General features: G+C 35.1%; 1 protein-coding gene across 1 annotated transcript; it reads right to left on the bottom strand.

The window, feature by feature from the left end:
- Positions 1-12,158: 12,158 nt before the first annotated feature.
- Positions 12,159-17,835, bottom strand: LOC140866150 (serine/threonine-protein phosphatase 7 long form homolog). The gene is made up of 6 exons (XM_073271055.1): positions 17,415-17,835; positions 13,524-14,283; positions 13,315-13,430; positions 13,147-13,234; positions 12,625-13,059; positions 12,159-12,528 (listed from the first exon to the last, which is right to left on the bottom strand). Exons 1-6 carry the CDS (start codon positions 17,585-17,587, stop codon positions 12,382-12,384), a joined length of 1,719 nt encoding a protein of 572 aa, XP_073127156.1. The 5' UTR covers positions 17,588-17,835; the 3' UTR covers positions 12,159-12,381.
- Positions 17,836-18,467: the final 632 nt, after the last annotated feature.

Here is an 18,467-nt window from a genome sequence, read left to right as displayed (position 1 = left end):
TGTACTATACAAAAGGATTTGCAAAAATATTATAGGGTAGAGCTAGATACCGCAAAGTGTAGAAGGGAAAGGAGTTGGCGACGCATGATATATGGCACAGATGAAGTATGTTATGATATATTAATATGGTACTGTCATGTTGTTAAAAAGACTAATCTTGGTAGTGTTGTTGAGTGTGAGATCGATCTCTTGACTAAAAAATTTAGATGGTTGTTCATTTGTTTTCATGCATGTGTTGTTGGTTTTTTTAGTGGTTGTAGGCCATTGATTTTTTTGGATGGTACTCATATAAAGAATAAGTATAAAGGATATATCTTAGTTGTTGTGTCAAAAGATGCGAACGATTATCTTTTCACAATAGTTTATGCTATAGTATATGCTAAAAATGATATGAACTAGGATTGGTTTTGTTACCATTTGAGAAATGTGCTACTTTCTTAAGGCATTCTATTCGACGAGTTCATTTTTTCTCTTGGGAGTCACCATGCTTATTGTTTGAAACATTTAGTGGATAATAATTTTGTCAAGCAGGTAAATTCAAAATTACTTATTCATGACATTAGTGGTGTGACTATTTTTATGTTATAGTGAAACTAGAAAATGTCACAAGATTTTAGATGACATCACTATTGATTATATTTTAACTTAATATCACTATATCAAAAGTATCAAGATAAGTAGTATACAATGACACTTTTAAATGTCATTAAAACATATATTCTCGTAGTACAGAGGCTATAGTACCCTATCTGTATGATCAAATTTTCCTCTGCAGTAATAGAACAAATGATATTGTGTAATTCAAGTTCATCCTATCAAGGCGTTATCTAGGGGTAACATATTGTATCGTACCGTACCTAAAAATGTATATCATATATATATATATATATATATATATATATATATATATATATATATCGTACCGAAAATTATGATATAAAATTTTTTTATACCAATACCGTACCGAAAATTTCGGTTCATATAACTAGCATCCCAATTATATTGAAATTTTACCGTTACCGAGATTTTGATACATTATCGGTATATACCGTTTTATTTCGAGAAAAAAACTCATATTTTTTGGAAGGAAAATTTTTGCGCTTTATATTTTATATGATAGCTTCTGTTATGTATCGAGTGATATTATGCGTGTTTGTGTTTATTTGTGTCGTTTGCTGGAATTTAAGTAACAATCATTTTTTATGTAAAATAAGTGAAATGAGGAGAAAGAGGCAAGATCGAAGTGAAAGAAGTGTGAAAATCGAAATCGGAGCAAGAAATAAGTTCATACAGGGCGCACCTGAGCTAGGCGAGTGTAGTTCCGAAGAAATTTTGACGCCGATCAGCGCACCCGCACTCTCATCAAAAGGTGTGTGGCGTACCTGCGCTCAAGCTAGGTGCACCCACGCCGGTCATTCAAAGCACGGCGCACCCGCGCTCGTAGGCAAGCGCACCCATGCTGGAAGTTGTAATATTTTTGAAAACTTTTCGAGTCAGATTTTAAAAGGATTCCTTGGCATATTTGGTAGACTTATCGAGTGTTTGCAGAAGAGAAGGCAACTAGGAGACTTTTGGAGCGCATAGAAGCCAGATAAATCGGTATTAAGACGGAAGACGGCAACATCCAGGGACGGAGAAGTTTATTCTAACTTTGTTCTTGTTACTATTTCATTCAAGATTTTTATTTTGATGAATTGTTGGAAAAATATGCTTAATTTTTTTAAAAAATTCATCATGAACTAACCTTTTGGTCTATAGAAGGTAGACAGATCTTGACTTGAACCCATGATTTGATGTTTTGATTTATATATTTGAATTATTCACATAGTTTATGTAAGGTCAAAATCCACTAAACTCGCTCACGATGATTTAAAAATAATTTTTAATTATTTTATGCCTTAAATTGTTTAAGTTATGATTTAATGATTATGATTTCATGATTATGTTTATTTTACGTTTAACAATTTTGATTAAGTAAATGATTCCAGGTAGAGTTTGATTCTGGACTCGCGGGACGAGGCTAACCTATGAACGAGGTGATAAAGTACATTTTTACGAGTATTTTAAGTATGATATTGTTACTGTTGAAGTATGCTTCTATCTTATTGAATGGGAATAGAGAAGAGATCGGATCGAATAGTACAGATCAGATGAGCTCGGTGTTCAGATGAGTTCATGGCCCAGATCGTATACTGGGATCAGATCGATGTGATGGTCAGATGAGTGTTTGGATGAGTTCATGCAGATAGATTGCTCGAGTATTGTGACTTGGTTAGAAGTCAGATGAAGTTTTCGTAAAGCTGAAAGCTTGCAGGCAGATCGATGCAGATCGAAATACGAGGGCAGATCAGACTGATGAATGAAGGCTTATCGGGCTGGACCAGGTTGACTTTATATTTGGGTCGTAAGTTACTGTTGACCTAAAGCCCAAGATGAAAGTCGGTGTAATTCTCTATATAAGCAGATGGAAGCTGGCCGCAACGAGAATAACAGAAAATCAAAATTCTTCAGAATATATTGTGAGAGAAGAAGAAGAGATTTCGGAGGAGAAAACTAAGTGTAGATTGTGACGGAAAGATTCAAGTATCAATAGCTTGAATCGTTTCTGTATCTAGCTTGATAGTTTGTCTGAGTCCATCTCTGTAATAAGCTCGGTTCTTGAGCTTGGTTGTTTCTGTTGGTGATTAAATAAAAGTGTGTGTTGCTCTCCCGTGGACGTAGGCAAATCTTTGTCGAACCAGGTAAATACTTGCGTTGTTTATTGCTTTCGCGTGAGTATGTGAGTTTGATCTGTTCTGGGATTGTGTTGTTGTTCTTGTGTGTTCGATTGCTTGGTGAATTCTCGATTACCAAATTTCGGATTGATTCCTAACAAGTGGCGCCGTCTGTGGGAAACTAAGAAAAGATGGTGGGATCAATGAAGTTTGATATTGAGAAGTTTACGGGCAAGAACGATTTCTCGCTCTGGAGAATTAAGATGTGTGCAATCCTGATACAACAAGGATTGGTGGAAGCTCTTAAGAAGAAGGAGTAGATGTCTGATGAGATAAAGAACAAGGATGAATTACTCGAGAAAGCACACAGTGCAATTATTCTCTGTCTCGGTGATAGGCCTCTTCGGGAGGTGGCCAGAGAAGAATCTGCAGCGGCGGTGTGGCTTAAACTCGAAAATTTATACATGACGAAATCCCTGGCTAATCGTCTGTACATGAAACAGAGATTGTATTCCTTTGTGATTAAGGATGAGAAGAACCTTGAAGACCAGATCGAAGAATTTACCAAGATATTGGATGACTTGGAGAATATTGAAGTAAAGCTTGAGGATGAAGATCGGGCTTTGATACTTCTGAATGCTCTTCCAAAAGCATATGAAAATTTCAGAGATGTTTTGCTATATGGAAGAGAACAGACGATAACATTGGAAGAAGTTATGTCTGCTATTCAATCCAAGGAACTTCAGAGAAAATCAAACACAAACACTGAATCACAGGGAGAAGGTCTTACGGCGAGGGGCAGAAGTGATAAGAGGACATCCAGTGGGAAATACAGGCCAAAGTCCAGATCGAAGAGTCAAGGAAGATACCAGAACATAAATATGGGTAATATGAAGTGCTATGCTTGTCAGAAGGTTGGACATCTGCGAAGAGATTGTCCGGAAAGGAAAGGGAAGCAACATGAAAAACCCAAGGATGATGGTACTCTGGCCGTAGCTACAGATGGATATGACTCAGCAGAAGTATTGGTGGTTTCTAAAGGTGATCAGAACCACGAGTGGATACTGGATTTAGGATGCTCCTTTCACATGTGTCCTATAAGATCTAGGTTTGAAAAATTGGAGGAATCGGATCAGGGCATGGTACTGTTGGGGAATAATAAATCATGCAGAATAAAGGGCTCTGAAAATATCAGAATAAGGATGCATGATGGGATCAACAGAGTACTCACCAAGGTGAGGTATGTGCTCGAATTAAAGAGAAACTTGATATCATTGGGAACACTTGATGCTTAGGGATATTCATTCAAATCAGGAGCAGGCAGTATCTCAGTGTCTAAAGGATCTCTGATTTTGATGAAGGCTGTCAAGAGGAACCTCTTGTATGTACTACAAGGTGAAACGATTATTGGAAGTACAGCAAGTATTCAGGAACAACAAGACAGAACCAAGCTATGGCATCTGAGGCTTGGACATGTAAGTGAGAAGGGATTACATCAGCTGTCTAAACAGGGTCTGTTAGGTGGAGATAAGATCGAATCACTTGAGCTGTGTGATAGTTGTGCTCTTGGGAAATCAAAAAGAGTATCGTTTGGTCAAGGAAGTCACACAACTGAGCAACCATTGGCCTACATTCATTCAGATCTATGGGGTCCTTCTCGGACAAAAACTCATGGTGGAGGCAGATACTTCATGTCTTTGATAGATGATTACTCAAGGAGAGTATGGATATTCATTTTAAAGACTAAGGATGAAGCATATGACAAGTTTAGAGAATGGTTGCTGGCAGTTGAGAACAAGAGTGATCGAAGAGTTAAACACCTGAGAACAGATAATGGGCTGGAATACTTATCAGATACGTTTGTCAAGCTATGTAAGGAGAAATGCATTACTAGACACAGAACAGTGGCAGGAACGCCACAGCAAAATGGTCTGGCAGAGAGAATGAACAGAACTCTTCTGGAAAGGGTCAGATGTATGTTGATCAATGCTTCTCTTCCTAAGTCCTTTTGGGGAGAAGCATTATCTACTGCGTGCTATTTGGTCAATAGGTGTCCATCCAGTGCGATTGGTTTCAAGACACCATTGGAAAAGTGGAGTGGAACACCTGCAGACTACTCAAACTTGAGGGTATTCGGATGTCTTGCATATGCTCATCTGAAACAGGACAAGTTGAAAGCAAGGGCAGTCAGATGTATATTCATTGGGTATCCGGATGGTGTGAAGGGTTATAAGGTTTGGAACCTGAAATCAAGAGGTCCAAAGTGCTTCAACACCAGGGATGTAAAGTTTGATGAATCCAAACTGGGATATAAAATGAATACAGATGGAAAGAACAATCAGATTAGTGTGAATGATAAACTACCAATTGAGGTGGAGTCTTCTGTGCCAGATGAAGGGTCAGAAGAGATGCAAGATGAGATTGTGACAGCAAGAGATCAAACAGAGGATTTGAGCACTTACAATCTTGCAAGGGACAGAACCAGAAGGGAGATCAGAGCTCCTAAGAGGTTTGGTGAAGCTGATCTGGCTTGGTATGCACTTACAGTGGCTGAGGAGGTGGAGTATTCAGAGCCAAATACTTATGATGAAGCTATGACGAGTAAACAGAAAACCAAGTGGATTGAAGCTATGAATGAAGAGATGAACTCACTCGAGAAAAATCAAACCTGGAAGCTAGTAGACAGACCGAAGCATCAAAAGACATTGGGATGCAAGTGGATCTATAAACAGAAGGAAGGAACTCCTGGTACAGATCAGATCAAGTATAAAGCAAGATTGGTTGCAAAGGGTTTTGGTCAAGTAGAAGGGATAGATTTTAATGAGGTCTATTATCCAGTGGTCAAACATTGTTCCATCCGGATTATGTTAGCACTGGTGAACCAGCTCAACTTGGAGCTTGAGCAGATGGATGTGAAAACTGCGTTTCTACACGGTGACCTGGAAGAAACCATTTATATGGAACAACTAAAGGGATTCATACATCAGAAAACCCAGAACAAAGTCTGCTTACTGAGAAAATCATTGTATGGGCTGAAGCAAAGTTCGAGGCAGTGGAACAAAAGGTTTGATGAGTTCATGATTGATATTGGTTTTGTGAGAAGCCAATATGACATATGTGGCTATCTGAAGAAGGATGAAAGACAGGTTATCTTGTACCTACTGATTTACGTTGATGATATATTGATTGCAAGTAAAAGTAGGGCAGAGATATCATCCTTGAAACAACAGCTCAACACAGAGTTTGAGATGAAAGATCTGGGTGAAGCGAAGAGAATTCTGGGCATGGATATAGTGAGAAACAGGAAAAGACAGGAGATTCATCTGAGTCAGAAGAACTACTTGAAGAAGGTTGTTCTGAGGTATAACATGAATCAAGAAAAATCTGTCTTGACCCCTCTGGGACAACATTTGAAGCTATCTGCGAATCAGTCACCTGAAAGTGAGGAAGACAAGATGAAGATGACTGGTATTCCATATGCTAGTGGAGTAGGGAGTCTCATATATGGAATGGTGTGTAGTAGGTCGGATCTGGCATATGCAATCAGTGTAGTGTCAAGATTTATGGCTAATCCGGGAACATATCATTGGGAAGCACTTAAGTGGATTCTCCGATATCTCATAAACACAACTGGGTTGGGGTTGAAGTTTGAGAAACAGCAAGATGGGATTGATCCGGTAGTTGGATATGTGGATTCAGATTTTGCTGGGAACTTAGACACGAGAAAGTCGTTGACTGGATATGTGTTCACCTTTTATGACACAGCGATCACCTGGAAGTCAAATTTACAGTCAGTGGTTGCTCTTTCTACCACTGAGGCAGAATTCATAGCTGTTACCGAGGCCATAAAAGAAGGATTGTGGTTAAAAGGGATGATAGCGGATTTGGGTGTAAAACAAGATCAAGTTGTAGTACACTGTGACAACCAAAGTGCAATACACTTGACAAAACACCAAGTCTATCATGAACGATCGAAACACATAGATGTGAAGATGCATTTCGTGAGAGATGTGATTGAAAAAGGAGATGTGATCCTTGTGAAGATAGCATCAGAAGAAAACCTTGCAGATGCTATAACGAAGTCACTGCCGTATGCTTAGTTCAAGAAATGTTTGGACTTAGTTAATGCAGTGATTGGAAATTAGCCAAGGAGGCTAGGATGGAGAGCAGCATTCAACCTGAAAGAATCAAGGTGGAGATTGTTGAAGTATGCTTCTATCTTATTGAATGGGAATAGACAAGAGATCGGATCGAATAGTAAAGATCAGATGAGCTCGGTGTTCAGATGAGTTCATGGTCCAGATCGTATACTGGGATTAGATCGATGTGATGGTCAGATGAGTCTTCGGATGAGTTCATGCAAATAGATTGCTCGAGTATTGTGACTTGGTTAGAAATCAGATGAAGTTTCCGTAAAGCTGAAAGCTTGCAGGCAGATCGATGCAGATCGAAATACGAGGGCAGATCAGACCGATGAATGAAGGCTTATCGGGCTGGACCAGGTTGACTTTATATTTGGGTCGTAAGTTACTGTTGACCTAAAGCCCAAGATGAAAGTCGGTGTAATTCTCTATATAAGCAGATGGAAGCTGGCCGCAACGAGAATAACAGAAAATCAAAATTCTTCAGAATATATTGTGAGAGAAGAAGAAGAGATTTTGGAGGAGAAAACTAAGTGTAAATTGTGACAGAAAGATTCAAGTATCAATAGCTTGAATCGTGTCTGTATCTAGCTTGATAGTTTATCTGAGTCCATCTCTGTAATAAGCTCGGTTCTTGAGCTTGGTTGTTTCTGTTGGTGATTAAATAAAAGTGTGTGTGTTGCTCTCCCGTGGACGTAGGCAAATCTTTGCCGAACCACGTAAATACTTGCGTTGTTTATTGCTTTCGCGTGAGTGTGTGAGTTTGATCTGTGTGCGTTGGTTTTATCTGTTCTGGGATTGTGTTGTTGTTCTTGTGTGTTCGATTGCTTGGTGAATTCTCGATTACCAAATTTTGGATTGATTCCTAACAGTTACGTTTTCGACTCGCGAGTCGAGATGTGTTTCTTTGACTGCATTTTAAGCAATCAACACACGATGTGAATTAATTGTGAAAGCTACACCTAACAACCTTATACCCTACATGCTAATGGTTCCCTTGACATATTCTATTAGATTTATTCATTATCCTCCTTCCCTTGCACATTTTTCTCCTCCCCATCACTATTCATTATCATCTTCATCAAATCCTTCAAGATTCAAGTGAGTTTTTGGTACCAGTTTTTAGTTCGTCCAAGGTTTAGCTCGTCTCCGAAGTTCCGGATCAACTCCTCCTCCATTCAAGGCAAGTTTTTAAAGAATTTTAAACCACAATTAAAGATATATCTATTTTGATAAGAAATGATGTGTGTTGATGATTTTTTTTGCATGATTTTAAAGATTTGAGGCTTATAAAAGCATGAAGTTTATGATATTGAGATATGTAAGTCGTTCTTGTGAAATTCTTGATAAATAATGTGTGTTGATAGATTCTTATGGGTTAGAGTTGGGAAAGGACTGATTTTGAAGGATTGTGTTGAATTTTAAAGTTTTGAGTTAGTTTGAGTTAAAACTTTGAAACGTTGCATGTACTGGGTTGTCTCGGATTAGCGACACTTGTTGCACATTTGTGGGTTAAGTCTATTGTATTAATCCAAATAAGATGAGGCCAATTGTACTTGAAAGCTAACTCATATATCTACAACTTTTCATGTTTTGAGTTTTGTCCAAATCATTTTGGAAGTTTGGCCAAAATTTCCCCGAAGTGTATTGATTGGTTTGATTTTTCTGTACTGACCAATCCTGGGAGAATGAGCATAACTTTTTACTGAAATATTCAATTAAGGTGAAGTTTTCGGAATTAGAAAGAACAGATCAAGGGATAAAACTTTTATGTTTACCACTTTTCCAAATTTTGAATGAAAAATAGAGTTTCATCGCCTGCAAAATGCCACTCCAGAATGGGTCTCGCTCGAGCGCGAGTTAGTGCCGCTCGAGCGAGGATGTTTCTGTCCCAAAATGTTGTCATGCATGATTTTAAGTTCTAAATGCATGTTTATGATGTATGAAGGTGTTTTAATTATTTTTAAGAGTTCATATGCAAAAAGTTTTAAGTTTTACGTTAAGAACGAAAAAAATGACTTACGTGGACCGATTACGCTATGTGATGCATGTACATGTCTATGTTCATTCATGAAAGCTATGTTCAATATGCAAGTGTGATTTTTAATCATTTATGATATGCATGAAGTTATCGAGTAAGTTTTTAAGATCACGACATAAAAGTTTATGAAAGGAATCATGATGTTATGATGAATGTTTTATGGCATACAAGTCATGCACAGATGGAATATTATGATGAGATGATAATGATATGATATGAAAAATGAATGATATGTTGATGCATGAAAATATTTTGATGTCTTATATGTCTTTGTGGTGGCAATACGGTAACGGTACTCCGGTTTGGGCTCCGGAGGGGCCCTCCCAAATACGGCTCAATGTACGGGTTTGGTACTCCGGGATGAGCTCCAGAGGGGCCTTCGAAAATAAATGAACGAATGTTACGAGACGTAATGCCATATGATTGTTGATCAACAAGAAAATTTGAATGTGTCCATTATGACGGTTGCCAAAATTTCGCATAATTCGTCACCAAATGATAAGTTTATGTTATGTTATGTTACGTTTAAATGATAATTGAAATCTCATGATTTTTATTGCATACACTTGCTGAGTCTTTAGACTCATCATACTTGAATGGTGCAGGTAATGAGGATGACATTTATGCATATGTCGACGAGTTCAATGCCGAGCATGAAGAAGAGCAAGGAGTCAAACCGACGGGCGATGCATGAGTGGGTTATGTGTTGAGTGTGCTATGTCTTGAGTTATTTGCAACTTTATGATGTATTTTAATGTTGAAAACAAGTTTTATAAATTTTAAGATTTGGATTTTGTTTTTAAACTATTTTGAAATGTTTTAAGTAAGGTTTGATGTATGGATACATCTTTCAAAAATTTTCTTTTCCGCGCCAGTTTTAAGGTCATGTTAGTTTTGTAACATCTTCATCAGTTGAACGCGTTACAGTTTATTTGTGTTTTCCTGTTCTTAATTCTTTCTATTTATTGGTCATAGATTGAATGATTTATTGTTTAGAATTCATCATCCGAGAGAGAGAATTTTGAATACAACATAAGAAAATATATTTTTGGTGTTTATAATGTTCAGAAGGCATATAACTCTATTAAAGCCATTAGAAAAATCATTGTGCAGTTTATCGGATTTAATATTCAAACTTTGATAGAAATATTGAGTTTAATATAAGATACAAACTTCTACTATCACTTGGAAAAAGGAGTAAGAAATAATTGCATTCTTGGCTAATAAACTAAAAAAATTTATAATTAAGAAATCAATAGAAAATTAATCATGGTAGATAGTCAAGTGAATGTGATCCTCTAAAATTTATTTATCATTGATTTTTTGTCTTGCAAACCCATCGTTGGTTAATTTTACTTGCTAAATTTGTAAGTTAATTAAATTCAAATCATCGTCGTAGCTCTAGATAGGATTAAGATTTTATTAGTTACAAATATTTAATATAATATTATTTTATTCGTTCTCTGCGGGATCTACTTGAACTTAATTCCTATATTAGAACTTGATACCGTACGCTTGCGAGCGAAAATCACGCAACAATATTTTAAAATTTAAAATTTATTATTTAAAAATTTTATATATTTTTAAATTTTTATATAATATTTCGGTATGTCGGCATACCAAATTTTCAAATTTCATACCATCACCGTACTGAAAATTTCGGTATCATTATTATATCGTACACTAACAAAATCTTTAGTATACCAAAATTTTGGTATTTTTTCGGTACGGTAACCTCGTTATACCAAAAAATCACTATTTTCCGCTCTAATGTTATCTATAGTCATCATTCAATAGGTTAATGAATGATTGCATAGCAATTGAAAATGGACCGTGTAATGTCTGTTATGGATAATAAGTGTCCTTGACCAGTTTCATGTTTGACATGCATATCTATTCTATTTTATTAAAGTTAAGGGGTTGGTATGTTTGTATGGTCAACTTCTCTTTATTTTACTCTTTAGCATATATTTATTTATCAAAATACCATTTTATTTTGCTCATTGATAACTACTTATTTACGAAAATGCCACATTTATAAAATTAATTTATTTATTTACAAAAAACACTTTTCAAAATTCTTCTATTTTTTTCGTTTTTACTTCTAAAAATGTATTGCATAAGCATGCAACGCATGCTCCAGGGTATTAGTACGGATAATGAAAGCAACGACATGTTAAAGTGTGTTCATCTGGTTGCATGTTTGATAAATATGGAGAATGAAACATATGCATAATAAGTAATTAGTAGATACCAGTGGGCAGTGGCGTACCCAAAATTATCGATTAGAGGGGACGAATTCAACAGATTTAAGAAAATATACAGTAAATGTCATATATTAACTTTATACGTTTTTACAATAACACTCTCCCAAATTTTATGCTTTGAAAGTATTGAATATTTTTTTCATTATGAACTAATCAAATACATATCACTCAATATACGGTACTAAACAATTATTTATATATCATCTCCCAACCGATTTATACAAAGTGATGTTTTGATGATTTTCATTATTAAAAAAACTCTCTACAGTTGCAGCAGATAACAATAATGCTAACTCAAAAGTAAATATATCAAATTAAATAATTGTTATTTCTTCGATTAAATGATCTTTTTAGCAGTCTCACTAATTTCTGCAGCATCGGAGAATTGATTGCTACTTCATATGTCAAAGATAAAGTTATGAAGTTGGTGTGCAAGATGTACTAACTCTATTAAAGATAAATAAGATGATAAAATCGAGCGATTAATTGAAGCAATTTTTTTTTATCATAAGTAAAAAAAAAAAAAAAAAATTTGATGGGTCAAAACATATCATACATAACAACAAATTTATGTTTACCTTGTTAAAACCATTGGTAATTCTTTCAGTATTTCGTCGTGATATCCAATTATGTTATTGTTATCTATTCATAGTTATTCATGATAGTCAAAATAAAGGTGACTTTTCTGTTGTTGAGGGGGTTGCACAATGAAATTTGTATATAAAAAGGATATTATATATATATATATATATATATATATTATAGTACCAAATTTTTTTAAAATTTTAAAGGGCACGGGGGTGGGGGTGGTGTGGTGCACCCTTTCGAAACCATGTAGGTTCGCCACTGGTAGATACACTTCAATGGTTATGCGCGATGCACCAACTATATGTCGATGTGAAGTCCCAAGTGCATGTGACTTTCCTGTGTAGAAGAGATAATCTTTGTTCATGCTAATTAAGTCGACTCAAATCTTAAGGCTATCTGCATCAAACCCTCTCGTGAAACGTGTAAAACATATAAAACCCTCCTAAAAATATTAATAGATCGATATACACTTATTTTTTTAGGAAACAGGTGCATTTAACCTATATTAAAAAATCTCGAACACATTTTACCACATTTGTAAGGTTTTGTGTCTGATTTTAAAACACGGTTTTAAACGCAATTAATTTTACCCATGGTGCTGATGCAATTTGCCCCAAATCTCCATCCTCCTAATGCTGCTGATCTCTGTTAGCCAATTCATAAAGGCGTCGACCGATACGCCTACTATCGTTCACGACTTCTACAAGGGCTTCATGACTTTGCTCTCGTAACGATAGCCCTTCAAACCGACTCATCAATATCATAGCTTCTTCTGTCTGGAAATATAATATTTGTCAACATTAATATTAGTAACATCAACAATATAACCAACAATCAATATATATACAAATTACCGGGGAAAAAAGCCATACCACTAAACTGCGGAAGGGTGCATCTCCTGTCCGGTAACCTGCTCCTCGTGTAGTTGGAGATATGAAACGCACAGTGATTTGGTCATACCATCGTTTGTAGTCACGCGTCGTGGGGTGCACACCGTGGTGATATCCACTAGACACAACCAAACCATGTCTATTCTCCCACTGAGCCAAGTAGCCTTGATGGTGTACTGCCCAATCATAATTGCGTCGCCCTTGACGTGTCAATCTATGCAATTCATCCCCATTAGTTGCCGGTATGGGTATTGACTGTCTCATACCAAATTGTCGCATGACCCTATTTGGCCTGTGCATCTCGACAATGTCAAAACATACAAGTGGACAAACGGATCGCCATACTGTGGTTAATTCTTCGTCTGGTGTCAATGAACGCACATCAGGTGCTTTCGGGTCATACACGTTCCACAAAAACTGCAAGAACCAAAACAATATTATAATGTACAATGTAAAAAGCGACGAAAACAATTTCAATACTATATGGTGATAATCAGTATCAACCTGGTTTTCCTCCATATGGTCGAGTATGTCTCGTATGATCCTTACAGCATGAGACGCCGTGTGCGTGAAAGTATTCACAAGTTTCCATCTGCAAGTGGATTATTTTTAAAATTCAATTATCACCAAGTTATAGCAAAATGATATTGATATACATATTTGCACTAGTACCGTGCACCGTATGGGGCAACTGGCATGATAACATCCTGGTGATCATCCCTTGGCGCGGTTAGGAATTGCTCATGTATACCCGGACTCAATGTTGGCATCCTGCTCCAAGCCCATATCTGCAGTGAACCACTGAGTGTAAAAATATATATAAATATATATACATATATATGCACAATGAGTATACAAAAGTTTAAAAGCAACAAATGTACCTGCAGGATGTAAAGAGGGCCAGCTATTTGGTTTTTCCCAATAGTTGATGCATTGCACAGCTCACGATACAAATATGCCAATGTAGCGCTACCCCAACCATATTCAGAGACCCGATTGATATCTTGGAGATGTTGTAGGTACATGAGCTTAACGGCACCTCCCTGACTATCTGGTAGCATGCACCCTCCGATGGTCATAAGGGCAACGCAACGAGAGTACTGTGCAACTTCTTGCTCCGTACTGTCATCATTAATCACCATTTGTATGCAGTGTTCGTTCAAAGCGGTCAACGACAAATGACCACCTTTTAAATGTCCTAGCGCGGGTGCAAATCCTAACAAGTCGAAGCATATTTGCTGCCATTCATGGCGCTTACGAAGAGTATCTATCCCGGTGACAGCAATACCATCAACTTTCAATCCCCAAATTATCTCGATATCTTGCAATGTGATGGTTGTCTCGCCGACAGGTAGATGAAAGGTGTGTGTCTCCCTACGCCAACGCTCAACTAGAGCGGTGATCAAGTGGTTGTCCAAGCCATGATAACCGCAACGGAAGATGCCATAGAACCCCATACGGTGCAGACATTCACGTACACGATTATGGATCAAATTATGTTTGAACAACTCCCAAATGAGGTTGTCCGACCGCTTGACCGTTAGAATGGTATCCAAATTATTCTTGGAAATTATAGTTGATATGTGTGTGGCTTGTGAGTATAACACAGAAGGATCTCTCGGCCCGAGATTTACAGCCTTCCTATAGTACCAAAAAAAAACTTGTTTTATTTGGGGAAATTTTTGAATTATGAAGTAGTTAAAAATAACAAGAAAAATGGTAACTCGAAACTAATATTCATGAAAACAAACTTTCATCATTCTTAGGATTAATTACATGACTAACCCCGAAAACTATCGAAATTGCCAACAACCTCTCATGAAAAAAAAGGGGGATCTACTAACTTCCTATATTTTTAAATCTTGAACACACATATCCCTGAAAACACGTGATATGGATAAGAGTCCATTTGCTCAAAATTTGAAAACATATAAAGTTAAATTAGTTAATAGCTATTTTTTCATGGAAAATCATTAACATTCTAGGGATTTCTAATAAATAGTGGGGAAAAAGATCCTCAGCTGTGAAGAGAGAAACAACACAGGATACTGTGCATTAAAATATACATGATTTCAATATTCCATGTGTGTAATTAATTAAATAATTAATTATTTAATCCTGTAATATGAATTACAGAAGTCTATATATTGCACAGTATTCTGTGTTGTTTCTCTCCCCACAGCAGAGGATCCAGATACAAAATAGTGATATTGAAAATTATATAAGGTTGTCCTTACCATAAGTGGACTTACAAGCAATCTAAGGATTTATAATTATGTTTGATTGTAATCCCTCTTATTTTACTCAATTTAATGTGTGTGTTATTGTAAAAGTGACTCGAAGGATACACGTGGAAGTTGGAAATTAATATAATTAAGCTAGTTTTAAAACCAACTCAATGTAAGACCAAATTCATTATAGATATCACTTATTAGTATCTTTTCCACGCGATTCGTACATATATATACATAAATATATAACTTTTTGTGTTAATTAATTTCGTGTTAATTTCAAGATATTATGATGAATTAAATATTCAAAAGTTTAGATGTATGCATAAATATAAATTGTTTGTATTAATTAATTTCGTGGTAATTTCAAGATGATATGATGAATTAAATATTCAAAATTTTAGATGAATAAATAATAATACAGTAGTAATTTAAAATTTTAGAAAGTACATAACATATTGTAATTGTAGATAAATTACAAATAAGTTAATTATCAACTCCTTAACCTCATAATATATTGTAAATATAGATTATGATACAATTGTTAGAGGCCTCTTAGAAAAATGATTACGATTTCAAACAAGCGTAGGTCATTTGTGAGACGATCTCACGAATCATTATCCGTGAAACGAGTCAATCATATCAATATTTTTATTAGTACTTTTGGATATATAACTCAAATAGGAGATCCGTCACACAAAATTGATTTGTGAGACCATCTCACATAAGTTTTTGTGTTTGAACACATGACAATCAATGGTGTAATTGCAATAATTGTTATAGATTTTGTTTGGATGGAGGTATTTCAATCCTTTGTCTGGATGAACATTTATTTCAAATTCCTTGTTTTTGAAATATGTTTTTGGATAAACATAAAATTTCAAAATATATTTTAATTAAATACTTAAATATAAAATACTATTCCTAGGACTTAAGCACACACAATGTGTATGCAAAATAAATATTATTTTAATATTTAAAAAATTATATAAATTTAAAAGATATTTAATTATTTACAATATTATTCAATAATAATTATCAATGTTTTCAGAACCGGACTTGACCAAAAACCGATCACAAGTCCAATCCACAACACACTAAAAAACCATTTTAATGGTCAAACATGTAAAGAACCTTTTGGACAAGTTCAACCGATTGAACCGGTTCTTTGATTTTTTTTTTTTTTTTTTGAAAAAAATTTTATTTTTAAAACCTTAAATTTAATATTTTGTTATATACTTGATTATTTAAAATTTGTACTTCGTTAAAAATATTATTTTAGCAATATTAAAGTTTATTTAATTAATTTATTTAATTTTTTAAAAATGCATTACTATAATTGATATTTTAAATATATATTTATATAATTTAACGAGTTTTTTATTGAGCCAAGCTCCGAATAGCTCACGAAAAATTCGATTCGTTTACATCTGTGTCTATTGCCACCTCTAGGAGGATGGATTTGGATTTAAAATCCTTATCCCAAATCCACTCCCCTTAAAAATGAAGTGGGCTAAGGCTTATTGGATTCAAATCTCAACCCACACATTTTAGATGGATATAAAACTCACCCGTATTATGCGTCATTTCAAATCCTAGGTCTGAAAATTTACCCTCGATCCAGCCTCTTCTTCACATTCGTCGCGCGGCGCGCCCACCTAATTATATTTCGTTGATATGTTATACGAGCCAAATATTTATTTTATTTTTTCTATTTTGTTCGGTTTGGATTTGATATTTTTAGCTTATGAATGTGATATTTAATAATTTTATATATTTGTTTTTTTTAAATAATATTAATATTTTTCTGGATCTTTATTTATATAATACAAGGAGTGCATTGCATTTGCATACAATATATAGTATTTGGAATTATTTTATATTGAAGTATACAAAATGAGTCTTGTCTATATTTACAATACACGATAGTATTTTTGATATAAAAAATAATATTTTTTAATGATTGATTCAAATAAAATATTCGTCTCACCAAATTTATTTGTGAGACAGTTTTACCAAAGTTTTTGTGATTTAAAATACATTTTTAAATCCCAAAATACAAAGCCCTCGATCTAAACACAACCTAAGAATCTCTTTCTTAATTAATAACTAACCATCAACACACACATTACATGACATAATGTTAATGATAATAATAACAGCACCATAACGATGCGAATAAATATATTTGTAGTACAATACTAGTAATAACAATAAATATCAATATTTATGGTAATAGAGATTTAAATAATAATACCACAAATGATACTGAATAAATAATAATACATCTAGAAACAATAATTGTGAATGATACTGTTAATAATACTAAACATTAATTCTAACACTATTATATTTTTTTTTATTGACAAGAACTTTTTCATATTTTCAGCATCTCTCACCAATTTTTTTTTCTCAATAATTTATTTATCCACAATTTTAAAATTATAACCAGATAAATCATTTGATAAACTTCATTTCAACTAAACCGATTATATGTTTAAACAAAAAATAAGGAAAATTAGGGAGGGAAAAGGGTCTCACCTTTGCCCAACAGCTACGACGTCGTTTGCTCCATCCTCTTCCGCTTGCCGTAGGGAAATGAAACCTCCGCGGCCATACAAATCGAGAGCAAGCTCCTCCTCCGGTCGGCGTCGAACGGCGGAAGCGGTGGCTGCTCGCAGCTCGGGATGCCGGACGATTTCTCCCTCACTCATCCTATGCTAGGTGAGAAAAAGCAGCAAGGATTTGGGCATTTGGGAAACTAGGAGCCAATAATTGAAAAGTTTCACAGAGCGGAGAATCCGAGGTCTGAAAAGTCGGATACATTAATTTATTCAAAAGTTTTGGAGGGGGCCCAAAGGTTTTTATATTTTGTGTATTTTGCAAAACTTGTTGAATTTATTATTGTTTAAGAATAAGCTAACCGAGGGTAGGTTAGGGCTGAGATACCGTATCAAAATACTAAATTATTGGGATAGCGTACCGAAATTTTTTCAATATACCTACATTTTTTTGGTGTACCAAATTTTTTTCGGTATCTATAGATTTTTTTCATACCAAAATTTTGGAATTTCGGTATCGTTATTGATATGAATTTTTTCATACCGTATTTTTTGTACGGTATACCGAAAACCCACACCTAAGATAGGTCTCGTCCCGTGAGATGAGTCCCAATACAAATAAAAATATCCGATCCAGAATCAATTGGATATTAATTAATTTACTTGGTCAAGATCTTCTCTCATTCTTCACTCTTTCTTCCTCAGAAATGATCAGATTTCTCCACAGTTCTTCGGATTCACCGTTAGATTTTCGAATTCAAAACGTTTGTTCTAGCGATTTTCTGGTGCTCGTCGAGCTCCTTCATCTGATCCTTCGCGCACAGGCAAATCTAGTTATGTGTTATTTCGGATTCGTGAAGCTATGGCTGATTTGGTTTTATGTTTTTTTGAATTGTATGTAGAATTTGAGAACAAAATCGGTTGTGAGTAATTTAATTAATTTGTTCATATCTCTAAATATACATACATATATTAGTGTAAGGCGACGTATCTATTATCTACTGAGATTGGTTATGATCACTAAAAAAAACAC

Source organism: Henckelia pumila, chromosome 4 (genome assembly GCF_033568475.1).
Source record: "Henckelia pumila isolate YLH828 chromosome 4, ASM3356847v2, whole genome shotgun sequence".
Classification (NCBI taxonomy): Eukaryota; Viridiplantae; Streptophyta; class Magnoliopsida; order Lamiales; family Gesneriaceae; genus Henckelia; species Henckelia pumila.
Note: the sequence above shows the minus strand (reverse complement) of the source record. Positions and strands in the feature narration are given on the sequence as shown.

Bases quoted from the DNA above. Each gene is read 5' to 3' on its own strand.
- LOC140866150 (XM_073271055.1), bottom strand. From the start codon at position 17,587: ATGAGTGAGGGAGAAATCGTCCGGCATCCCGAGCTGCGAGCAGCCACC. The intron at 14,284-17,414 runs GTGAGACCCTTT...TTGGTACTATAG, and splicing joins GTCGTAGCTGTTGGGCAAAG to GAAGGCTGTAAATCTCGGGC. The intron at 13,235-13,314 runs GTACTAGTGCAA...ATCCACTTGCAG, and splicing joins GTTGCCCCATACGGTGCACG to ATGGAAACTTGTGAATACTT.